The 26,313-nt window shown below is 39.7% G+C and overlaps 1 protein-coding gene and 1 long non-coding RNA gene across 10 annotated transcripts in view; one reads left to right on the top strand and one right to left on the bottom strand.

Annotated features, from left to right (window-relative positions):
- upf2 (UPF2 regulator of nonsense mediated mRNA decay) overlaps positions 1–21,086 on the top strand; it is a 102,364-nt gene extending 81,278 nt beyond the window's left edge. For all 5 annotated transcript variants that reach the window (XM_087999347.1, XM_087999345.1, XM_087999346.1 and 2 more), the window contains 2 exons: positions 3,398–3,518; positions 17,534–21,086. In XM_087999347.1, the coding sequence (XP_087855473.1) occupies positions 3,398–3,518; positions 17,534–17,543 (131 nt within the window). In that variant the 3' untranslated portion in view covers positions 17,544–21,086. The remainder of the gene's footprint in view (positions 1–3,397; positions 3,519–17,533) is intronic.
- The window catches only part of LOC122561859 (uncharacterized), a 48,452-nt gene extending 26,158 nt beyond the window's left edge, over positions 1–22,294 (bottom strand). For 2 of the 5 annotated variants that reach the window (XR_015761047.1, XR_015761048.1), the window contains exons 1-3: positions 15,957–16,212; positions 11,235–11,356; positions 11,013–11,111 (exon numbers count right to left, since the gene is read on the bottom strand). This is a non-coding gene — a long non-coding RNA (uncharacterized LOC122561859). Of the gene's footprint in view, positions 1–11,012; positions 11,112–11,234; positions 11,357–15,956; positions 16,213–22,240 lie in introns of those variants that run through there. The other 3 variants (XR_015761050.1, XR_006315131.2, XR_015761049.1) reach the window with 2 other exon arrangements.
- Positions 22,295–26,313: the final 4,019 nt, after the last annotated feature.

The raw sequence follows: 26,313 nt of genomic DNA on the forward strand, positions 1-26,313 counted from the left end.
TTGCCCTTGAGAAGTTCTACAATCTGCTTCTCTTAGATCACAACACTACCAAGTTTCTCCTTGTCAGCAAACTTTGAAATTGTTCCCTGTGTGTCAAGGTTTACTTCATTAATGTATATGAGAAAGAGCAAGATCAGTAATACGTTTGTTTTAATTTGAGTGCATAATGTGCAGTGCTGTACCATGTTTCACTGATATATTGGGAATACCTAATACAATACACTACTCTAGGATTTATTTGCTCATCATTGCATATTTCCACTATTCATGTCATTTCCAGTGTTACGACAAGTTGAGTGGGTAAAACTCACTCTTGTTGAAGCAGGGTTTACTCATTTGCTCAATCAGGGTAAAACTGCTAATTTAGATTTGATAGAGTAATCTCGAACACAAATATGGCTGAAATCATTCCACTGTTTACACAAAGAAATGGTCACTTGGGAAAGGTGTCCGAAGCTGATACCTTTCACCTCAAGGAGCTTCGGCAGGGTTGGTAAGGTCCTAGGGAGTGTTGCTGAACAAAGACCTTGGAGTGCAGGTTCATAGCTCCTTGAAAGTGGAGTCGCAAGTAGGTAGGATAATGAAGAAGGCGTTTGGTATGCTTTCCTTTATTGGTCAGAGTATTGAGTATGGGAGTTGGGAGGTCTTGTTGCGGCTGTACAGGACATTGGTTAGGCCACTGTTGGAATATTGCGTGCAATTCTGATCTCCTTCCTATAGGAAAGATGTTGTGAAACTTGAAAGGGTTCAGAAAAGATTTACAAGGATGTTGCCAGGGTGGAAGGAGTTGAGCTATAAGGAGAGGCTGAACAAGCTGGGTCTGTTTTCCCTGAAGCGTCGGAGGCTGAGGGGTGACCTTAGAGGTTTACAAAGTTATGAGGGACATGGATAGGATAAATAGACAAAGTCTTTTCCCTGGGGGCCGGGGAGTCCAGAACTAGAGGGCATAGGTTTAGGGTGAGAGGGGAAATGATATAAAAGACACCCACGGGGCAACGTTTTCACGCAGAAGGTGGTATGTGTATGGAATGAGCTGCCAGAGGCTGGTACAATTGCAACATTTATGAGGCATTTGGATGGGTATTTGAATAGGAAGGGTTTGGAGGGATATGGGCCGGGTGCTGGCCGGTGGGACTAGATTGGGTTGGGGTATATGGTCGGCATGGACGGGTTGGACCGGAGGGTCTGTTTCCATGCTGTACATCTCTATGACTCTGACATACTGAATAAAATGAGGAAGAAAAGGAATTGAGACAAAACAGAGGAGGAATAAAGAATGAAATGCAAGAATATTTAAGTAATCTTTTAAAAATCAAGCACTTGTTTTCATGAACTTAAAAGTTATGACTGGCAACATGCAGGATGTTTAAGTTGGAGCCCGCAGAGCTTCTGCTTTGATGTTTTGATGAACTCCTGTGCTATTAAAATTCTTCTGTGTTGGGCTTGGAGGCACAGGGTCTTGTAAATAAGTAAGATCTCACATTATTTGAACTATTTTTGGCAGTGGTTAGATGAAACATTGCTAAGCTTATGGACACTTTTTTGAACATAGCATGTTACCAGTCTTGGCTTTGAGATAACAACTTAATGTTATTAAATGATTTTATTAAATTACTTGAATTATTGCACAATTAATTAGATAGACAGTTTCTTACAAGATTTCAAATTGCTCCTCTTTCACTTTGTTTCAGCATTCCTGCTTGGAAATGTTATTTATTTTTCCTTATTTGTTCATTAGGACACCGAGAGGTGTGGAGAAACATATGCAAAAACAATGCTGAGAAATATGCTGCCTTGAACCAGTTTAGACAAATTGCTTTTCCCCTCTCTCTGCATGTAGGTCCTCAGTCCATTACACACTTAGTTTATTTACCTCAATCTATAATACTCTGAATCTTAACTGATGGATGCATAGCAAAACACACTTCGCCACTGAAATTATTGTGTACGGTCAGTTAGTTATCCTCCTGAAAGTTAGAGAGCAGTGAAACTTAGAAGGGATTTTCCAGCTCCTCAAAGTGACAACTTGGAGTATTGTTTCACTGGTAGCAAATCTCTTCCCTTCCTACCCACCATCTCTATTCCTCTTGCCTACTTGGATGGTGAGTGCTGTCAGGCGATTCAAATCTGCTGTAGATTTATTTTTGCATAAAAATGGCATTATATTCACTAGCGCCCTGTGAGACTTGGACTTGGAAGTAACAATATGCTTAGTCTCCCAAGATGTATTTTTGGATTTTTGCAGAGGCTGGCTGTGTTCAACCTGTCAACACCTTTCCCAAAACTATGTTGTATAGAGCAGTCCGAAGTCGTGGGAGCCAGAGACTTTTAATCTCTAATCGTAGAATCCTCTGTTTGGACAGGAAGAGTGCCACTTGTGTTACATCATAGACTCCTTTCTTAAAAGAAAAGGGGAATTTCTCAACCACTACTGAGCACAAGCTTAAAATTCAGTTATATCGTTATAAGTGATTTATTCACCCCATTGGTTAATTTAGGCTTGAAAACAATTTGGTTTCAGCTTTGTACGTCACGTGTGCATTGATTTGGTTCAAACCTGTTTCAAATTGGCTGGAAAAAGTGTTCAAGCAGCCAACAGGATTGACACCACCATTGATCCAAAACTACAACCTTTTTGCTTTTGTTGGTGTGGAAAATTGGAAGAATTGATTTTTAGCACAGGGGCCATTCACCATCTAGGTTTTGCCTTGGTTTCGACTTGCTCTGTGAAGCAATAATATTGTATTATTGATGACAATTCTGAATAGATACATGTTGTTAATGGAAATGCTTGAATGGTTAAAAAGCCCTAGTGCTTCTCTGTTTCTTTTGCTGCTGTTTGAATAGGCAAGAACATGAGCCCATAGCTTCTCGAGGAGAGAGATAAAACAAAACTATTCAGTCGGTTCTACCATAATGCATGTTCTTTAATGTGAATTGCCTTATGCGATTGAAGAATTTAGACCATTACTAGTAGAATGCAAACTTTCCTAACCTGACTTGGCTATACCATGATTCCTGCGCCATTAGTTTACCTGGCATGGCTATTGTGCGGTTTTCTTATAACACAAGATCGCACGAGAACAGGGCTATCATGTTATATCAGAACCAACTGCCTAATTTAATCCTTTCTGATTCAGCAGCAGTAATTTACTTGTCCTTATCCTGAAAATCATAATTGAAGTATAATTGAAGGAATCCTATAGTTAATACAAGGGTTAAAGCGAGAGGAACCTTTATTTATCAACTTTACATATTGAGCATTTTTCTTTTTTGGTGCCTTAACTTCCTTTGTCCCACATTTTCAGCTAAATGAAAATTTTGGAAGCACTAGAAAATGAGAATAAACCTTTTATGTTGCAATGTTTCTCCTAATAATTTTAAATTATTGTTACAGAGATGTTACAATCCCTGGCACAGCGTCCAGCTCCAGCAAATACCAATCGTGAGCGTCGACCACGGTATCAGCATCCGAAAGGAGCACCAAATGCTGATCTCATCTTCAAGACAGGGGGGAGGTAAGGGTGTTACAACCCTCCAAGAACTCTGCGTTCCTCCCACTCTGGCCTCTTGTGCATCTCCCACTCCCTTCACCCCATCGTTGGCTGCCATGCCTTCAGCTGTCTAGGCACTACACTCTGGAAATTTGTTATTAGGCCTCTCCGCCTCCCTCTCTTCCTTTAAGATCCTAAAAACCCAACTCTTTGACCAGGCTTTTACTCATCCTTCCAAATATCTCCTTTGAACATTTTTTTCCCAGATTGCACATCTGTGAAGGGCTTTGGGACAATTTAATGTGCGAAAGACATTACAAAAATGCAAACAGTTATTGTTGGATATTATTGTATTAAAAATGAGCATGCTTCTCAACAGGTTACTCAAGAGTATTTTCACCCTGGCATGCAGAAACCCTTGCTTCTTTGGGTGAATGATTTTATTTTTAAAGAAAATATATATTAAGGAGGTTCTGTAAAAGAGTATTAAATTATTGAGATTGATTGACTGAACACAACTGAGACTAAATCTAAACACCTTGATAACATTTCACTTTAGCTCATCATTCTGAGTTGTACAGAAGAAGTCTAAATTTCCCTCAAATTTTCCTTCTGTCTGCAGGCAAACGTTTGTATTGCTTCTTGGCATTTTACCCACAACAGAACCAATGTGGAACTGGTTTTGTCAAGTTATAGTTACGGATCTATCCATGGAGCACTTAGGTTAAGAGCTCTTTTAAACCTTACTCCACTACCCAGGAGTTCACGGCAATGTTGTAACAAAAATACTTCTTGCTAATTATGGTTAATTGGCCTTATTTTAAACTGTTATGCAGGGGTGATAGAATGCATGTTATCAAGTAAGAAGTTCTTTGAATTTGCATTCATCAAACAATAAATATCCCAAGACAAGTGACTTGGCACTTCAGGTCATGTCCATTTTCACGAGCACCCTTTTTAATGCCTTTGTTTAAATAGGATATAGCTATATTTTATTTAATGATTATGTTTGTAACATCTACTGCAGGGTTCATTCAATTTTCGGTTTGAAGTATTTTCAATCCTACTCAATCTGTCATGGGGTGCAGGGATGGTTGTGTATTCATGTTCATTTTGCTGCCACTTTACACTTAAGCTGTGCAAAAAGAGCTTGTGTCTGAATGCCAAACTTCATACAGGCATGGGAGAGAATGATTAGAACAGGCAAAGGGTACTTTTACTATCCTTGTCTGCTATTGTAAAGGATAATCGAGCATTGACATTGTCTTAGATTGTGGGAGACATAGCAGTTTGGATCAGTAATTGGCTTGCTGAAAGAAAACAGAGGGTTGTAGTTGATGGAACATGTTCATCTTAGTGTCCAGTTACTAGCGGCGTACCGCAAGGGTTGGTGTTGGGTCCACTGCTGTTCGTCATTTTTATAAATGACCTGGATGAGGGCTTAGAAGGGTGGGTTAGTAAATTTGCGGATGACACTAAGGTCAGTGGAGTTGTGGATAGTGACGAAGGATCCAGTAGGTTGCAGAGAGACATAGATAGGATTAAGAGCTGGGCTGAGAGGTGGCAAATGGAGTTTAATGTGGATAAGTGTGAGGTGATACACTTTGGACGGAGTAATCGGAATGCAAAGTACTGGGCTAATGGTAAGATTCTTGGGAGTGCAGATGAGCAGAGAGATCTCAGTGTCCATGTACACAGATCCCTGAAAGTTGCCACCCAGATTGTCGGTTGTTAAGAAGGCATACAGTGTTTTGGCCTTTATTAATAGAGGGATTGAGTTCTGGAACGAGAAGGTTATCCTACAGCTGTACAAAGCTCTGGTACGGCCACACTTGGAGTATTGTTTACAGTTCTAGTCACCGCGTTATAAGAAGGATATGGAAGCTTTGGAAAGGGTGCAGAGGAGATTTACTAGGATGTTGCCTGGTATGGAAGGAATGTCTTACGAGGAAAGGCTGAGGGCCTTGAGGCTGTTCTCGTTAAAGAGAAGAATATTGAGAGGTGACTTAATAGAGACATACAAGATAATCAGAGGGTTAGATAGGGTGGACAGGGAGAGCCTTTTTCCAAGTGTGGGAACGGCAAACACGAGGGGACACCACTTTAAAGTGAGGGGAGATAAATATGAGACACATGTCAGAGGTAGTTTCTTTACTCGGAGTAGTAAGGATATGGAATGCTTTGCCTGCAACGGTAGTAGATTTGGCAAGTTTAAGTGCATTTAAGTAGTCATTGGACAGACATATGGACGTACATGGAATAGTGTAGGTGGGATGGGCTTCAGATTAGTATGACAGGGCGGCGCAACATCGAGGGCCAAATGGCCTGTACTGCGCTGTAATGTTAAATGTTCAGAGGTTTAATAGATTTTGGATCACCTTTACTGACTCTCTTCAGACTCGGGCAGTGGCTCTTGCAAAGTTATAATGTGGCAACTCCAACATACCACATGAGGTGTCAATTTTCAGGACCGACCATTATGATTAAGAAGAAGCAGGTTCAAGAGGTAACAGCATATACTTCATATGTGCAGTCGCTATGTAGAGCAAATCATTTTGGTGAGACTGAAAGTCATCAGGTGCTAGTAAACAGTATTTCAGCATGAGGGAAGAAGTGAGCTAAGGAAGAGGGAAGTAGGATTTCAAGGTAGAAAGCAATTGTTTTGATGCTACTCTGCACTGATTTAGTCAAGCTTTCTACTTTAATTTGGAGTGTGGATTTATGCTGTATCTCTGTACACAAATATACAATGTAATTAGGGGAAGCAGAAGTATGAGAGAATGTGTTCTGTGCCACTTTGCCTTATTTTGGGCAGTAAATTATAGAGAGGTCATTCCAAAGATTAGCAGGTTATTTGCCCAGTACTTTGAGGGAAGAGTGTGACATAACAGAGGCTACAAAGACCTCCAGAATGTTGGTGGGGTGACTAAGGCTTGTGTGGTTTCAATCTCTTTGAGGAAGTAATGTCCAGTTGAATTGTGTAGGTGTGCTTTAAAAGATTATTATTCTAGTGAAGAGTTTGCATTGTTCCTTATGAGAACAAATAGGCTCAACTTGATAAAAATAGGGGGGTAGACTGACTATAATTTCAGGCGACAATAATGGAAATAATGATCTATGATAGTATTTGATTCACTGTGTTAAAATATTTCTAAGTATTAGTTCAATATGTATTTTGAAAAATAAAAATAACTTCGCATTTTTTTTCTATAATTGTTTCGAGTTGTGTTGCATTGTCCCTTCAAGTCTGATTTTCAGTATCTCAATCAGAATATTAGACAAATGTAATGGAAAAATAATTTCCTAAGCAGTGGCCATTATGGAGATATGAGAGCTGTGCCACACAGAATTGAACAACAACAAATGTTACACCGGTGTTCATTTTTAAAATTCCAATATGAAAACAATAAAAAATGTATTTGCGAATTCTTTTTGGTTTTGTTATAGATGAGTTTCTAGAATATGTAGAAAAGAATAAAATTAGTGAATGCTTGAAAAGTCATGACATAATCAAAGATATTCATTTGTGAAAGGCATGTTACATTGATTAACTTGAGACATCAAATAATTTAGATAAATGTAACAATGTGAATATTTCATAAGAATTTTCAAAAGACACAGTAAGGTATTATCTAAGAGACTTGCTATAAATTAATTGTATACTAAAGACAACATAATTGAATATTGGGGAACAGAAAGCAAAGAGTATGGATAAACTAATGTTTCTCAGATTGAGAAGACATGGGTAATGGAATATCACAGATGTACCTGGAGTCTTTCCATATATAAAAGTTGCTTGATCTTGGATGCCCTGAATGATGATGTTGAAGTATTAAATATCAAATTTAATGGGGAATATGGCAAAATGAATAATGTATGCTAGTGCAGTGGTTAGCACTTCTGCCTCAAAGTACCAGGGACCTGGGCTCAATTCCAGCCTTGTGTGGAGTTTGCGCATTCTCCCCATGTCTGTGTGGGTTTCCTCCAGATGCTCCAGTTTCCTATCATCCAAAGGTGTGCAGGTTAGGTGGATTAGCCATGGGGAAAATGCCTCGTCATTTCCAGAGATGTGCAGATCAGGTGGATGAGCCATGGGAGATGCAAGGTTACAGGGATAGGATGGAATCTGGTATTCAGAAATTCGTTGCAGATTCGATGGGCTGAAAGGCCTCTATCTGAACTGTCAGGATTCTATAGTTCTATTCGTGGAGTAGCAGAAGTATTTAATATCGGGAAGAAGCATAGTAACAGGAAATATACTGTCAATATGCATGAGTGGAACAAAAACAGTGGGTACACGTTCAATAAATCTTTTAAAGATAGAAGTCGGGTGCAAATGATCAAAAAAGGACAAGTGAAATTCTTGATTACAGGGAGATCTTGGAAATAAAACCAAGTAGTAATGAATTTATGCAAGGCTTATAACATGGGTATTGCCTGACTGCAAAATTGACTACAGTGGTGAGCAGAAGTATGAAATTATGCTTGTGAAGGTTGGTTGACAATTGAAAGCCATGGTTATGGGACATCTGGTATACACGTTAAAAACTAAAAGATGCTTATGAGGTTAAATAACAAAATTTTGTTCTGCAAGCAAAATGGGCAAAGACTTGAGCTTATTAGTAGACAGAAAGTAACATAATCAATGCGCAATACTTTCCTGGTGTTCAAGAATTAGTACTGGAGATGATCCTGTAGTGTTGGATTATTTAGCATTATCTGGAACTTGATTTGTAGATTGACATGAACTTGCAAGCAGAAACATTGAATGCAGTTCTATTCAGGACGTACAACTCAAATCAACTTGAGCAAATTTCCTATGTTCCTCTGCTCTTTTTTTTGATGATGGAACAGAGCACGAGATTTGCTGACAGCTTTATACTTTTTATGATGTTGAGGAGTTGTGAAGAGGAGGAGAAGGGAAACTTGAGTAGTTACGTTTAGACATCAACTAGCAGAGGCGCGTTTGTTTTTTTCCCTGAAATGGTATTTAGGGGAATTAGACCATTTGCAAATATAGTCAGACTGGGCTTTGTTTTTTTTAAAAAAAGCTAAAGCCACTGAATTAACATTTTTGTTTTATCAGAAATGGTTTTCAGAGGCTTTGCTTCCCTTAAAAAAAAGCGAAGTTTACATTACTCGTTTTAAAAATATAAGTTTACAGCACCAGGTTAATCATCTCTGGGTCAGCGAAAAAATCCTGCAGCAAAAACTGCAGAAAGTGTCTGGAAAGCTAAACCATAAATAACAGACAGACAAGTCTTTTGTTCAAGATGCTTACTTAGAGGTCTGTGGATTTAATTTATGTGTTAATTTTTGTTTGATTCTTGCTGTAATATGCAACAGAATTCAATCCTGTTGTGTTTTGCACAGTGTTTGAACTAAACATATTGTAGCTACAAAGTATTTTCATGGAGGGAATTGTCTTTGTCTTTTTCATTGGTATGTCTTGTAGTCGCACAAGATTGTTTCCTCATGTGCCTGTTGTCTTTTGACTTTTTATTTCACTCTGAAGTTCTGCCTTACAATGAAGTCGTCTGACTATTTGAAGTCAATTCTCTTTCATCAACTTCAAAACTGGTTCAATTTAATATAGTTCCATCAAAAATTGAACATTGCCAAAATACTGTCTACATTGAAAAATCTTGCTGGCTTTTATTTCGGTTCCTTTTCACCTCCTTACCTGTTTTCTACAAAATTAAGCAGCTGTTTTCATTTAATGTTTAATTTTATATTGAATTGTTTTGAGTTATATGTGTTTTGTAACCTGGTCAAAATATCTAAAAACAGTTTTCTTTTGAAAATCATATCCAGTTGTGTAATTCAGGAAATTCTAAAGGATTATTTGAGCATTTGGAAGTATACAGGCACCATGTCTGTATTTATTGACCTGATCTTTGCACATTTTTGCTGGTCAAATTCAAGTCTGGTTTCACACTATGGAAGGAAGTTATTGCAATAAAATGATTTGGTATCTGGTTTATCCTATTTCTGTTTCAAACGCAAATAATTTCAAGGAATGCAGTGTTGTAGTGGTAATAAACCAGAAGCCCAGCTAATACTCTATGGAGATGGGAACAAATCCAATTTGTCAGGAATTTAAATTCAACTCCTAAAAATCTGGAGTTAAAAGCGAGTCTCAAAAATGCTGACTGTGAAACTTATCTTTGCCATTAAAAACCTATCTGAGTCGCTAAGGTCCTTCAGGGGAAGAAAACAGCCATCCTTACCCAGTCTGGTCCTATACATGATTTCAGACTCAATAATGTGGTTGACTTCTTGCTGCCCTCTGAACTAGCTTACCAAACTACTTAGTTCAAGAGCAATTAGGGATGGGGAGCAAGTATTGGCATTGCCAGAAATACCTGTAAACCATGAAAGAATAAATCAGAATAAGCTAATGTCACTTGTTGAAGTAGAGCTTTGTTGTTTTCTTTCCAAACAATACACCATTTATTCCGGCATCTCTTATTCTTGAATATGTGTAATATCAGAATAGCTTTAATGTGCTGAAAATTCAGAAGCGAACATGGTATGTGTCCATTTTTGAAATTGGCATGATGAATGCTACTGGAGAATACATTTTTCTTAAGTTAATTAGACCAGTTCACAAGCCATTCACTTTTCTGATAAGATATATCCAATCTGTCTGATAAAATGGGAATCTAGTTAATTTATGATACTAAGGTTTTGCAAGACTGCAGTCCTTAGTTGCATTGCATGTCCTGTAAATAATGTCAAAAATGCCGAGGAGCATGCTATCTTTGCATTTGATTTTTTTTTTGTGACAGCATCATACAACTAATTGTAGAAGTCTAATAAAAAGACAGGGAAAGATTCAATGGCTACATATTGAAGTACTGATTCAAGTTGTGCTGTTTATTAGAATTGTTTGTTTTCTTCCTGTCCCCCTCCAAAAAAGAATTTTTTGTTGACTATAGATGTATACCTTGACCATGAATAGCTTCTCATTTTGATGCTGGTTGTGATTTTTCTTTAAGTACTGGCTGCAGGTGATGTTTCCTCCATAACTCAGCTCTCTCCATAGCTTTATACTCAGGTTCTCTTGTTTTAATAAATTAATAGACTCCCATTGATTAAAGTTATGAAGGTGCTTTTTTCCCCCCCACAGTTGAAGAACAGACCCTTTTAGTTTGCACAATGAAATGCTCCAACAATAGCAAAATGACGTCAACGCTATCAGGCATCATGATGAATTTTGCAAGATGAATCACTAGTTTGGTTTTATGTATGTTATTATTTAGGTTCAGTCGCAAAGAAATGCTTGCTATGGTGATAATGAATGGCCAGGTTCATAAAATTCCCAATAGATTCTAATTCTCTATTTTTGAAAAAATACAGTAACCATCATATAACACTGCATTGCAGGATCTATAAAATATCTATTTCTGGAGGTTTTATGGAGAGATCTCTGGTATAGTGATAGGAGCAATTCCATATGCAGGATTTCCCTTTGACCGATTTTTGGAACATTTAAAAAATCAAAGAAAATGGTACCTGCTTCTGGAAATAGACAGTAGGCTCTATTAAGCAGAAATAACGTTAGCTTTTCAGTTTAGATCCGTTATTTGATTGTAAAGACTAATTGATTCCCACCTGTGAATATATGACAAATTAAACCTACGTTTATGGATGCCTGAAGGATCCCATGCTCAAAGATCATTAAAAGATCTCAAATCCTTTACTTTGGCTTGGAAATAATTTTAGCAATGTTATTACCGTGTCTCAGTCTTCTCTTTCTAGTACATTAGGATCCGAAGAACAGTCACCAATAGAACTTGCTTTTAATTGTCTTGCATGTTAAGATGGCTTTTTCTAACTTCTTGATTGAGTATTGCTACCTGCAACGTGAGAAATCGTTGAACTTAATTATAAAAATAATTTGTGGAATAATGGATAGATGACAATACAATATTGTTGAGAGTGCAACAACAAAACTATTAAAGCTTCACAATTATTATTTGAATTTTGTTAAATAACCAGCTGTTATAAATGTTTGCTTTTTAATTTCAGTTTTAGAAGCAAAAGTATTTGTTGATGAACTCTATCTTATTATTGACTGATATCTGCTTCCAGGATCTTGCAGCCAATTTTTCCAATATAAAATAGCTCTGAATCTTGATTCAAATATTATAATTTAACTTACAGAACTTAGTTGAATATAAACAGAAGTGTAATGCAAACAAAAATCCACTTTGGGTGCACAGTCACTATAATTGACAAAATGCTAAAACATCTGTGGAGAAGACAGATGAGTTAATATATCAGCTATGATGTGTTTCACAGCTAAAATGTTTGCTCATCTCTCCATTGACACTGCCTACTGAGAGTGTTTCTGCTTCATTCTGTGAGCATTTCTTTGGGTCTATAATTGGTGAGTTTATAGATGTGTACTGATAATTGCCATACTTGATTCCTCATACTTCAATCATGAACTTCACATGTATAATGTGGGATTCTGGCTAAGCAACACCAACATTCTGTCTCTTGTGAAGGCCAGTCCTTTTACCTTCTGGCAGAGCTGGTGAACCAACATTTTAATAAACACATAGGAGGTTATGCGATACCCTGTCTAGTTAATAATGCTAAGCAGTAGCTGGTGCAAATTAGAACATAGAACATAGAACAATACAGCACAGAACAGGCCCTTCGGCCCACGATGTTGTGCCGAACATTTGTCCTAAATTAAGCACCTATCCATGTACCTATCCAATTGCCGCTTAAAGGTCACCAATGATTCTGACTCTGCCACTCCCACAGGCAGCGCATTCCATGCCGCTACCACTCTCTGGGTAAAGAACCTACCCCTGACATCCCCCCCCCATACCTTCCACCCTTCACCTTAAATTTATGTCCCCTTGTAACACTCTGTTGTACCTGGGGAAAAAGTCTCTGACTGTCTACTCTATCTATTCCCCTGATCATCTTATAAACCTCTATCAAGTCACTCCTTATCCTTCGCCGTCCCAATGAGAAAAGGCCGAGCACTCTCAACCTATCCTCGTACGACCTATTCTCCATTCCAGGCAACATCCTGGTAAATCTCCTCTGCACCCTCTCCAAAGCTTCCACATCTTTCCTAAAATGAGGCGACCAGAACTGCGCACCGTACTCCAACTGTGGCCTTACCAAGGTCCTGTACAGCTGCAACATCACCTCACGACTCTTGAATTCAATCCCTCTGCTAATGAATGCTAATACACCATAGGCCTTCTTACAAGTTCTATCCACCTGAGTGGCAACTTTCAAAGAGCTATGAACATAGACCCCAAGATCCCCCTGCTCCTCCACCTTACTAAGAACCCTACCGTTATCCCTGTATTCCGCATTCTTATTTGTCCTTCCAAAATGGACAACCTCACACTTGACAGGGTTGAACTCCATCTGCCACTCCTCAGCCCAGCTCTGCATCATATCTAAGTACCTTTACAGACGACAACAGTCCTCCTCACTATCCACAACTCTACCAATCTTCGTATCGTCTGCAAATTTACTGACCCACCCTTCGACTCCCTCTTCCAAGTCATTAATAAAAATTACAAACAGCAGAGGACCCAGAACTGATCCCTGCAGAACTCCACTTGTAACTGGGCTCCAGGCTGAATATTTACCATCTACCACCACTCTCTGACTTCGACCGGTTAGCCAGTTCTCTATCCAACTGGCCAAATTTCCCTCTATCCCAAGCCTCCTGATTTTCCGCATAAGCCTACCATGGGGAACCTTATCAAATGCCTTACTAAAATCCATGTACACTACATCCACTGCTCTACCCTCATCCACATGCTTGGTCACCACCTCAAAGAATTCAATAAGACTTGTAAGGCAAGACCTACCCCTCACAAATCCGTGCTGGCTGTCCCTAATCAAGCAGTGTCTTTTCAGATACTCGTAAATCCTATCCCTCACTACCCTTTCCATTATTTTGCCTACCACCGAAGTAAGACTAATTGGCCTATAATTCCCGGGGTTATTCCTATTCCCTTTTTTGAACAGGGGCACAACATTTGCCACTCTCCAGTCCCCTGGCACCACCCCCGTTGACAGTGAAGACGAAAAGATCATTGCCAACGGTTCTGCAATTTCCTGTCTTGCTTCCCACATAATCCTAGGATATATCCCATCAGGCCCGGGGGACTTGTCTATCCTCAAGTTTTTCAAAATGCCCAACACATCTTCCTTCCTAACAAGTATCTCCTGTAGCTTACCAGTCCGTTTCATACTCTCCTCTTCAACAATACGGTCCCTCTCATTTGTAAATACTGAAGAAAAGTACTCATGCAAGACCCCTCCTATCTCTTCCGACTCAATACACAGTCTCCCACTACTGTCCTTGATTGGACCTACCCTCGTTCTCATCATTCTCATGTTTCTCACATACGCATAAAAAGCCCTGGGGTTATCCTTGATCCTACCCGCCAAAGATTTTTCATGCCCTCTCTTAGCTCTCCTAATCCCTTTCTTCAGCTCCCTCCTGGCTATCCTGTATCCCTCCAACGCTCTGTCTGAACCTTGTTTCCTCAACCTTATGTAAGCCTCCTTCATCCTCTTTACAAGACATTCAACCTCCCTCGTCAACCAAGGTTCCCTCACACGACCATCTCTTTCCTGCCTGACAGGTACATACATATCAAGGACACGTCATATCTGTTCCTTGAAAAAGTTCCACATTTCAACAACATCCTTCCCTGTCGTTGCTCCCAACTTATGCTCCTCAGATCCTGTCTTGTAGCATTGTATTTACCCTTCCCCCAATTGTAAAACCTACCCTGTTGCACGCACCTATCTCTCTCCATAACCAAGGTGAAAGTCACAGAATTGTGGTCACCAACACCAAAATGCTCACCCACTAACAAGCCCATCACTTGTCCTGGTTCGTTACCAAGTACCAAATCCAATATGGCCTCCCCTCTGGTCGGACAATCTACATACTGAGTTAGAAAAGCTACCTGGACACACTGCAAAAACACCTCCCCGTCCAATCCAGTTGATCTAAAGAGCTTCCAATCAATATTTGGGAAGTTGAAATCGCCCTTGACTACTATCCTGTGGCTTCTGCACCTTTCCAAAATCTGTTTTCCAATCTGTTTCTCCACATCTCTGCTGCTATTGGGGGGCCTATAGTAAACACCCAACAAGGTGACTGCCCCTTTCCTATTTCTGACTTCAGCCCATACTACCTCCAAAGGCAGATCCCCCTCGAACTGCCTTTCTGCAGCCGTTATACCATTTCTAATTAGCAATGCCACCCCACCTCCTTTTTTTTTACCACCCTCCCTAATCTTACTGAAACATCTGTAACCAGGAACCTCCATCAACCATTCCTGTCCCTCCTCTATCCACATTTCCGTGATGGCCACAACATCTTGGTCCCAAGTACCGATCCACGCCTTAAGTTCACCCACCTTATTTCTGATACTCGCGTTGAAGTATACACACTTGAGCCCATCTCTGTGTCCGCAAGTACTCCCTGTCAGTGCTACCTTCTCCACAGTCTCCCTACATTCTTGGACATCCTAAAAAACAGCTAACCTACTTGCTGGACTACAAGTCCAGATCCCATCCCCCTGCCAAATTAGTTTAAACCCCCCCCCCACCTCCCAGGCTATTGGTGCCCTTCTGGTTCAGGTGCAACCCGTCCTGCAATACAAGGATTGTACCTTGGTGAGAAAATTTTATATCAATAGAGATAGCTTTGGAACTTTGCGGAACAACTCCCACAGATAATCACATGGAAGGTTTAGATAGTTGGACTTTGTTCCTTGTAAGCGTCAATGGTGTAGAAGCAATGAGAAAGCTGCAAGAATTTCTAGTGAGGAAAGTTTTATTGCAAAGTCTTTTGCTAGGTATAATTGACCTCATAATACGGACTTTGTGGTAAATCTATATTGTCAATTTATTTTATTTAAAGATTGACTTGATATTTGTAGCAGGAAATTTGGGGATCTGGTTAGTGCTTCTTAGAAGCCCTACAGTGTGGAAACAAGCCATTTGGCCTAACAAGTCCACACTGACCCTCCGAAGAGTAACCCACTCAAACCCATTCCCCTACTACTCTACATTTACCTTAATGTACACATCCCTGAATACTTTGGGCAACTTAGCATGGCCAATTCACCTAATCTGCACATCTTTGGACTGTGGGAGTAAATTGGAGCACCCAGAGGAAACCCAGGCAGATGCGGGAGAAATTGCAAACTCCATACAGACAGTTGCCTGAGGTTGGAATCGAACGTGGGACCCTGGTGCTGTGAGGCAGCAGTGCTAGCCACTGAGCCGCCCCATTCATTCTGCCAACAATGTTTTTATGCTCATTATTTCCCAGATAATGGGAACCCAATTTCGACTATACTTTTGAAAACACCAGCATGGCATACCGATTGTTCCTTAGGAATGCTTCACCTATTGAACCAAAGTGACACTGAAAAGCATGCAGCTTACCTCTGTTGAATCTTCAGGATTTTAAATGAAGTGGCTTGGTCCTTGGTTTTTATGCTCATCACCCAAGAGATGTAGCCCAAACTCAGCACTCCGAGGGAGAAAAACACCTCGGGTTCCCATTTAGAGTCATCTCAGTGCCCAAAATTTCCTGTTGAAAATACATGATTGTCTGCTGGGGAAGAGAAAATCAAGCTTTGCTGTGACATCAAATGATTTGCCAGTGCTTCTTTTTGAGGCACTCCTATTGACATTTCAACCCCAGGGCATCCATGTGGAATTCACCAGTTTCCTCATTTCCCCTTCCCCTACCTCATCCCAGTTCCAAACTTCCAGATCAGCACTGTCCCCATGACTTGTCCTACCTGCCTATCTTCTTTTCCACCTATCCACTCCACCCTCCTCTCTTACCTATCACCTTCATCCCACCCCCATCCACCTATTGTACTCTTTGCTACCTTCTCCCACCCTCCTCCCTGACCTATCACCTTCATCCCCACCCCCACTCACCTATTGTACTCTGCTACTTTCTCCCCACCCCCATCCTCCTCTCATTTATCTCTCCACCCTTCAGGCTCTCTGCCTGTATTCCTGATGAAGGGCTTTTGTCCGAAACATCGATTTTCCTGCTCCTCGGATGCTGCCTGAACTGCTGTGCTTTTCCAGCACCACTCTAATCCAGAATTTGGTTTCCAGCATCTGCAATCATTGTTTTTACCTATTGACAATATATGCTTGCTGTGCCAGAGGGTAGCTACATTGTTTGAAAGTGTAATCCGAAAGTTTTCAAATGCAAATGTTGACAAATAGTCAAGAAGCATCGATTGTAACTTCTGGAAAGCTTTTGCTGTTTAAAGGAAATACAACTATATGGCAACATAATGTCACTTCAGTAAATGACAGCAAAAGTGGATTCTAGTAGGTCAGCAAATATAGCAGCCTGATGACTGACGGACTGAAAACTTACCTTGGAATCTCCTGGGGTCTGGGCACCCTGATTGGAAGCATTTTCAAGGCTGTAGGAAAGGTGTGGAGTAGTTTGGATGCAGAAAAGAATTATTTAAAAGTAGGGTAATATTTGCATGTATTGGATAACCTTTAGAAAAAGCGCTAGTGTAAGCATTTTGCAAGTTCTTAACATTTTTTGTTTCCTCAATTTTCTTCAGTGCTTCCTATGCAACGTCCCAGGAAGGCAATCTGTGTGGACCACCCTGAACTTAAATTTAAGAACTGAAAGCACTTTTTCCTTGTCCTTGCTGGTTGATCTGATCTTTACAAGCTGCTGGTATATGAACCAGTGGTGCACATCAGTTAGTGTACATTTTGGTTGCATGATCACTACAGGGTCAGATTCTGATGGCCCAAAAAGCAACTCAGTTCACTGATGCTTGGCATCTGAGCTTGTGCACTTCTATGAGAAAATAGCCCAACAGCAATGAAACTCTGATTTCATTATTTGCAAGAGGTGGGGAGGAGGAAAGTATAAGAATATTAAAAATAATATTTTGTAATTGTTTCAAGGAAGACATTTTTGAATTTTATCAAATCAGTACTTTATTGATCTTTTTTATTATTTACAGGCGACGTTGATGTTAGTGACAGGTGGCACTTTGACTTGCCCTCTGTATCTCTGATATCAAAGGTATCTGAGTCCTCCCATCGAGAGCAGTGGACACACCTCACCATGGCTGTCTAGAGATCAACACGTGCCTGGTATGTGCCAGGCCTTGGGCAGACATTGCAGCCTCCGACAATAGCGTAAAGTGGCTGGCAGGCTAAACAAAACGAGAATTGATAATGCATCTACAAGAACACTGCTAAGTGTTAATTCTTATACATCATTTGGCACCTTTTAGAATGAGATTGAAATTGTGAGGTGGCCTATGTGTCAGTAAGTAGTAAAACAAAAGAAAAATCCATTTAATTAAGGATGGGGATTACTTCTCAAGTCGAAGACATTTTGGCTTCATTCATCAGTATCTTCTGGTTTCAGAATTTTTAACTTTGTGCGAATGTAAACATTCTTCATATAAAAATATTGAAATTTGATATGAAATGGCAGAAGAGAAGGAAGACAGTTTTTTTTGTTGAATGGAAAGTGAATCATAAAAAGGCATTAATCCTTCCATGAGGGTCATATGGTCGGCGCTGAAGGGAGGGAGGGAGGGTGAGAGATGAGGGAAATGTTTTTCCCATAAACAATTTGGTTGGCACTTTGTGAAAACTTGGCTGTACTCCTGGATAATGGGGCAACGATATTGAGCTCAACATCCCAGATCCTATGTGGTTTCTGCTTATGGGTGCTACTTAAAAGTCTGTAATTGTTTTTTGCTGTCACTGATTAGAAGAGGTTTCAGTTTTATTCATAAAAGAAGTTAGTCCCAGAATTGCAGATATAAAGCCAACCTTACAATTGCCATCCAATAGAACATGTTGGCCGTGGAAACCAATAGTAGGGCAAAGGAGCATCTAATTCAGTTTTGTTTTTACATTCAGTTTTTGGAATTCTTTCAAATATTTGTAAACTTATAAAACCTTTGTTTATTTTCCACTCTTTTGGCGACACAGATGAACGCACGAACGTAGACTCGGGTGGGTTTGAATTTTTTTGCACAAAAATTGTCATCTGGTTGTCAGTTCAACTGCAGTTGTGAGCAAACCCATTTGCTTAAATGTGTTTATGAAGGTACAGCTATATGCATCAAACAGATGTCACTTTAGCAAATTTATTTGTAATAGCACTGTAATTTCAGTTTAATGCTTGCCATTGTTTGTTTCTTCTGTTTGTAGTATCTGCTTGTATAATACTTAGTGGAAGCTAAGTGTAGAAGTATATGTTTGGCTTTAAGACACTGCATGGTCTAATTCATGAGTTGCTAAACTTTTGGCTGTTGCCAGTCTTGCAGTAAAAAAGAAAGTTGTTGACCTAATTAAGTTTCTGCTCAGAGTTTTTGTGCACACAGGCACGCGTGTATTTTAAATGACGCAGAATGAGGAGGACTAAAAGTAATGGTGATGCTGTGTATAAGGCATTAAAGTTCATTTCATCAATGTTTTCCAAAATCATCCTAGCTTTTGGCTCTTGAAGGCCTCTCTGGTTGCTATCTGACTTTGATGGATTTCTGAAACTATGTGTAACATTATCACATCCAGAAAAGGCAAATTTGTTCATATATAGAATGCAGATTCAAGCTCTTCGCTGCACGAACTGCTTAAGTTCCAATTTACTGCTTAAGAGCAGATAATGTTTGGGGGGGGGGGGGAAATGAAGATATTAAATCATCGTTTATCCCTGTACACCCACATGACTAACTTCTCCATGGTCGATTCATTAATAACCATGAATTTCAAAAGATTTTGGGAACTTCAATTATTACATGTCCCAAATCCATTGGGTTAGAAGCAAAATTACCTAACGAGTTATTGAGAAACTGCACACTAGTATTTCAAATTTGGAACCAAAACCAGCCCATCCTGTTGGAATTAAAGTCTGCTTTGTCAGTCCTTGGCCAGCTTCATGTCTGCTTCATATGGAAACCCTTCAAAATGCTGAAGATTTTCCAAAACAAACTATTGAGAAATCCAGACAGGTAAAGCTTTCCTGATAGCTATGCATCCCGCTGCGTGGATACCGTCTCTCACTTAGATCAACTGAGCTTGAAGAGTCTAGGTCTAGAGTTCTTTACATGTCCATGGGTATTGCTGGAATTTATTGTTATAGATCCACTGTTTGCAGACTATAGAAACAAGCTTCTTGCTCTGCCACCTGGGACCAACTAATCTGATGTAGCAGGATTGCTTGAAGCTGAGAAAAAAATTCCAAGATTCCCAGGTAGGTCCATTCCTTCAAGGCTTCAATAATAAACCAGGATGACCAGTCTGTCATTAATAAATCCTGGGATACAGCTAAACTTCTCAACTTTGGTGTCTGACTGCCCGATCTACTTTACAAAATTGTAGTATTCTATCACTTGGCACGATTAATTTTCATACCCTCTGCCCAGAGAATGGAAATTAGACAGCTGATGGCATGGGTTTCAGCACCTTGTTATGTGAATGGAAAATGTCAGTAACACAACAAGTGCATGATGAATAGCCCAGCATATAATGGTTGCTTGGGTTTCAGGATTATTTGTGAAATGGATTTCAACTTTGTTCCTGGTGAGGATAGAAGAATTGCAGAAAATGGCTCCTAATTTGACCTAAACTTGGCAATCAAGGGGCAGGCTGACATGGCAACTGTGAGAGGGATACAAGAGGAATGTTCCTTTTTAAGCTGAGGATCAGAATATGTCATGAGACAGAGTAGAAGAAATTTTCAGTCTGTACCTGACCCTAAAACAATATGGTGCTGATCCTGGGTGATTGAAATTGGAAAATTATTCAGAAATTACATTTCCCAAAGGCTACACCAGTCACTCTGATGCTTAGTTTAAACTGCATGTGGAAGTATGTGGATGTCAGGTAAGTACAAGAAATGGATTCACTGTGTCAACTACCATGATCCATTCACCTTATTGACACTCCCAAGGCTGAAATAAGAAGACTTGCATATGGATATGGTGATGGACTGTCACAGGCATCATTCCTCACAAGGACTCAGGACTTCCAGGGAGAGGGGTGGGAAGAGTATAATGTTATGCATCATGCTGTACAATAAAGGTTATTTTTGACTGTAAAATGAGCAGCACGGCTAGGTTGGCTAAATTGGTGGAAATTTTGTACATGTTCGTGTGCTCCTGTTCAGTAGCTCCTTGTATTAAAACAAATTGCATTTTCAGAAATGTTCTTTGACTGTGAAGTGTTTTAGGGTGAAATAAGTTCACGAAAAATCCTGTATAAATGCAAGCTCTTTAATTGTATAGTATTGAAGTGTTCCTTTCTGCCTCTGTTGTGAATCACAAATTCCTAACAATTTCAGTGTTTTAAATTTTAAAAGCTAATAGTTTGCTTTGTTAACAATTCATTGTTTCGTGATATGTTGTGAAATTCATATTTTGGGATTTGAATGTTGCGCAGATTGAATCTCAACTGTTTGTGTGGTCAACATAATTCCTGTTCTACTGGAACAGTTAATAAAAAGAATGAGAGGCATGTAATGCTAGCAACATTAAACTAATGAATTAGTACTTCTCTCTGTGTTCTAGTATGATCTATTTGCTGTTATTCAGAATGAATGGTTGCGTTTGATCAATATCTGATTGAACAATATGGCAGGAATTGCTAATCAGGATATGTGGATATCTTTTATTGTTTCACCAAAAATTCAAAATAGTAATTTCACATGAGCTCGTCTAACATATTATACTTTTGTCAGATGGTTGAATGTGAGCTGTAAAATGAGAACTTTGTGTGGTTATCTTTTATTTTTGTCTTTAATATTTTGGTTAAAGTTGTGGTATGGTACAAAGTTTAAGCTTGTAAGCCACTTTTCTTTTATTCGTTAATGGGATATGGATGTTAGTGAAAAGGCCAGCAGTTATCGGTCACCAGTTAGCTGCCACCTTGAGCTGGTGCAGCTCTCGTGCACAGTTCCATTGAAGAGGGAGTTTCAGCATTTTGACCACAGAGCCATGAAAGAATAGCAATATAGTTCCAATGGTGACCATACCGTGACATTCAATGGTGAGAGATTTGAAGGGGAATTTGCAGGTAGTAGTGCTGATACGTATCTGTTGATCTCCTAAATGCTAGAGGTTGTAGATTTGGAAGCTGCTCAGTGACATTTTATTTTACAATGCTCTGGTGCCGCCCCTTGGAGCACCTTACATTAAAAACATTCCATAAGTATAACCCTATTGTTCTATCTTCCGATTCTTCACATTACAGAGATATGATCTGCAGTCAAAATCTCTGCTAACCCACCTGGTTTAACCCATGCCTGTTAAAAGCTGCCTTCAGTTGTAACAAAAGTAAAGATACATTAGAATTTACTAATAGGTTAGCAATAGCGACCAAACCTTTGTGGTTGTAATATTGAAATTGACAGGTTTACCATCGCTACTTCATCTGTATACGCTGTTAACCATGGGAATCCAGAAGATGCAGTCTGATTGTTTCAACTGTCATAAATTTTAATCTTAAATCAATTGATGTGAACCTTCACATTCTAGTCCTGTTAGTATTCGTGTAAAAGAAAAACAGTTTTGTGGTGCAACTGCATTTTTAGCACATACTTAGTTTTATAACTATTAATCAACACCCAGCTGGTCCTGAAAACCTAATTACACATTTGTGGAATTCCAGAATTTTTCCATTTAGTGAAAGTCTAGATTTTTGAAATTTACCTCAAGTTTGGTCTTTGCATTTCAGCTTCTATCTTGGTCCTGTGTGGATCTCCCTTTTTTTAAAATACTTCCTGTAAAACAAAATTTTAAAATTGATTGGTAGTTACTTTTACTTCCTGGTCAGGTGCCTAAGAATTTAATGTTGATTTGACTACTTAACCCACTAGTTGCTGGGCATTTGAGATCCTTACAGTTGGTGCCTTGACTAAATTAATGTTAGGAAAGGTGAAATCTGCATTTCATCCTGTGCTCGTTTTGAACAGCTTTGTTCTCAGTCAGTGGTAACCACAAATTCCAGACCATTATGTTTTGGATTATATGATCATTCTGATGGTTATACATCCTTTCTGTACCTTTGAATTATTGTGTAATGTGTAGGTACTTCACCAAACATCCCCCTCCCTCCTCAGCATGTCAAGGTCTTCTTGAATGACAAGTATCAGTTGCCTTGGAAATAAAACAAAGAATTGCAGAGTTTGGAAACTTGAATCAAAAACTCAGCAGTTGTGGTGGTAGTCATAGAGAGAAAGTATATTGACCCTTCAGAACTAATGGTGCCAGTCCTGCTCCGTTCCTCCAGCAATTTCTGTTTCTGTATTAGTTACCCCTGTTAGGTCTAGTTAAAAATTAAACTATACAGCAATGTATTAGATCTTGATCTTATTCAAAATAAGTTTTTCCAACTTGCCCAGACAGCTCTTAAATAAAGAAATATTTGCATTCATGCCAAGTATCTCATTAACTCCACAAGTGTTTCAAAGACTGGGAGGCCAATATGTCAGCATTTAAAGCAGCCAGTGTGGGGTGGGGATGAAGAGTTTGCCAAATATATTAATTTACTTTGTAGATTAGATTTGGTCAACTGTTAAGAGTGTTGTGCTGGAAAAGCACACAGCAGGTCAGGCAGCATTCGAAAAGCAGGAGGGTCGATGTTTTGTGCAGGAATGTGGCTGTGAGCTGAGGAGGTGGTGAGATGGATGGGGGGGTGAAGGTAGTTGAGTGTGATAGGTAGATGGAGGTGGGGGTAAAGGTGATAGGTCGGAGGGGTGGGTGGAGCGGATAGATGGGAAGGAAGATGGACATTCAGAACAGGTCATGAGGGCTACAAGGTTTAGTACTTGCCTATGACATCAATCAGCAAGATTGACTAAAAACATTGGTCTTAAGATAGCAATTGGGAAGACGAGAGAAGCAGAGGGATTTGGAGAGAATTGCAGGAACTTGTTTAGCTGAAGATGTAACTTGTTGGGGCAGAAGCAGGAGGATAAGTATCAGATTAAATGAGAAGGAATGAAGCTGTGAAGAGGTTCAAGCAGGTGTTGAATTTTGTATTTTGTTGAATTTTGAAGTGTTGGGATACCAGGAGGTGGCAGTAGGCAGTCTTTCTGTCAGAAGTATGTGGTTGTAAGTTTAAATTGAGGCCTAATAGGATGCAAAGGTTGTCAGCAGCCAAAGACAAGAGTGGGTGGGAGTTGCAGTGAAAGTGAAAATTTATGCAGTTGTTGCTGTTCATTAACCGAATATGGCTGTTTTTAGACCAATATTATAGCAGGTATCTTGAAATATTCAGTACCTCCAGCATTATTGTGTGAAAAGGAAAAAAAATGATAATGCTACTGATTAAAGCATTACCACGGTTTTGATTTTTATTTAAGGTCTCTTACTCTAGGGCAGTTCTTTCCAGATTTTTTTGCCCAGTTTCACGGGCTTGAAAATTGCATTGAACTCAGTGAGAACTTCAAGGGGACAGTGTGTTCAATCTCTGAGATTTCCTTTTTGCTGAGGATTGTTATAGTCGAATTCAACCTTCAAAGATTGGCTGATACGGCCATGTTGCTCATTAAAAAGAAACATAAGGCATTAAATGGGCCTAGTGTTGTTGTTAAAACTCACCAGGAGCTCCATAGTAGCCATTGCTGGCTAGGACATTGTCCCCACACTGTGGTTGCGATCCACAGTTTGAGAGGTCCTGCACCAGGATATCCGCTGATGCAAGGAGTCATCTGGTGTTCAAATTTTCTTCATTTGAAAGTCTAGGTGACACATCAGCTGAAATCCACTAACTCTACTGATTTGCACTGTGAACTTTTTTGTGGTTAAATTAAAACTTTATTGCTGGAACAGCACAGCAGGTCAGGCAGCATCCAGGGAACAGGCCCTTCTTCAGGCCTGTGCCCGAAACGTCGAATCTCCTGTTCCCTGGATGCTGCCTGACCTGCTGTGCTGTTCCAGCAATAAAGTTTCAACTTTGATCTCCAGCATCTGCAGACCTCACTTTCTCCTCCGTGGTTAAATTAAGCCAAGAGGAAGTCTTGTGACTCAGTGGTCATCTCCCTACGTCAGGTCCAGAGGCTCTTGACTCAATACCCTCTGAAAATCTGATAGTTAATGGAAGTGCATGTTTATTTTGCAGCCCAATTGATTGATTACCAACTTGTAAATTCTTCATATCTGCATATCGTAGGTGGTTTGAGCAGGAGTCTTTCATTGTTAACCTAAACTCTGAAGTAGCTAAACTGTCAAAGCCTTCCCACATTACCAGACTCTGTGGGAAGATTCCTGCCAGTATTACTTGTCATCCTCATTCAGAGGGACTACCAAGCATTGGTATGCACGTTTACCCAGTATACATCAGGAGGATTTTTCACACAAAGTTTCTGGTTCAAGATAATGAACATACAGTCATTCCAAACGACAAAAGCAATTAGCTTCTGTCAATCTACATCTTCAAGGCTTCAGTGATGGAAGCCCTTGTCTTGACTTAAATAATCTGGTTGTCGTGTTCTGAGGAGTGCTGGGTACCTTCCACGTGCTGCTTAGTGAGAGGCTTTGAACCGTGCATTTTACTCCAATTTACTTAATATCTAGAGCCCTGCTCTTAATGAAACAACCATGTGAACTGACGTTAACTTAATTGCCTTCTACATTAAGACTGAGGTCCAGACTAAAAATTCGCATCAGTCAATATCTGTTTTTTGGCATACTGGACTGAAATGGTATTCTGTACAAATGTCTGTCTTAGTCATGTGCCTCTGCCATGCAGCACAGACTCTGGAGGCAGACATCTTAAGCTTCACTTCAATAAAGTCTTCATGTTGAACACCCTGTGTTATACATTCCAAACACAGTGTAAGAAGTGGTGTCAGGAACTTAAAAAGCACAGCTGTGAACTGCCAGTGAAAAACTTTTCTTAAAGAAAAATGAAAAATCACAGTAGAAACACTGCTTTAAGGGATGATGACTACAGATTTTTCTCTTCCAGCTCCTGTCCAAATGATCGGACTGAGAGCCAAAACTGGGCAGTCTTCCATCAACAATGGCAGAATAATGCAGTAGCAACCGATTTGTTCACTACGTTTTTAATCAGTGTTGGGAAGGGGCTGTTTCAAAATATATTCCACATGAAATCTGAGTAGAAAAAGATCCAACAGAAATTTTAAAACTTTTGAAGGCATGTTTTGAGCCCCGTGTTAGCATTACTTATTAGGGCACAAAGTGAAAGAGAGTCCACTTATTAATATGTAGCACCATGAAGTGAGCTTGCAGAAATCTGTGAATTAACACAATTAAAGGATGAGCTGATTAGATACAGGATTGTAGTAGAATAAGGAATCCTAGAGTGAAACAACACTCAGAGAAAAAACAAACTTAAACTCAGGAGGGCAGCTGAGCTTCATTCGGAGGCTCACTGAAGATGTTACCTGGTGTGGTGACGAAACGTCTGAAAACGAACCTTCCAGCTCAGTGAGCAAATCTACATCCAGAATCTCAACCTGAGCTACAAATCTTCTCAAAACTCGCTAACAGCTGAGCTGTACAGAAGTCCCCAGGCTGAGAGTCAGTAGTTGTGGCAGAGTGTCCCAGGTTTTGCTTTCTGCTGATATTCCAGGCACACTGAGCAGAACAATCATGGACAAAGAACGCACTGCAGAAGAAATTGTGCAAAAGAGAAGGCAGTGCCTCCAGAGGTGGGGGAACCTGTGTTCTCACTGCAAAAAGCTAAATCAAGTTGTACATAAAGATATAGCAAGAAAGAACAACAATAAGGTGGCAACTGGAGGGAGTGCCTGAAG

Source organism: Chiloscyllium plagiosum, unplaced genomic scaffold, assembly GCF_037043375.1.
Source record: "Chiloscyllium plagiosum isolate Xiang-an unplaced genomic scaffold, Cpla_swu_hap1 HiC_scaffold_23, whole genome shotgun sequence".
Classification (NCBI taxonomy): Eukaryota; Metazoa; Chordata; class Chondrichthyes; order Orectolobiformes; family Hemiscylliidae; genus Chiloscyllium; species Chiloscyllium plagiosum.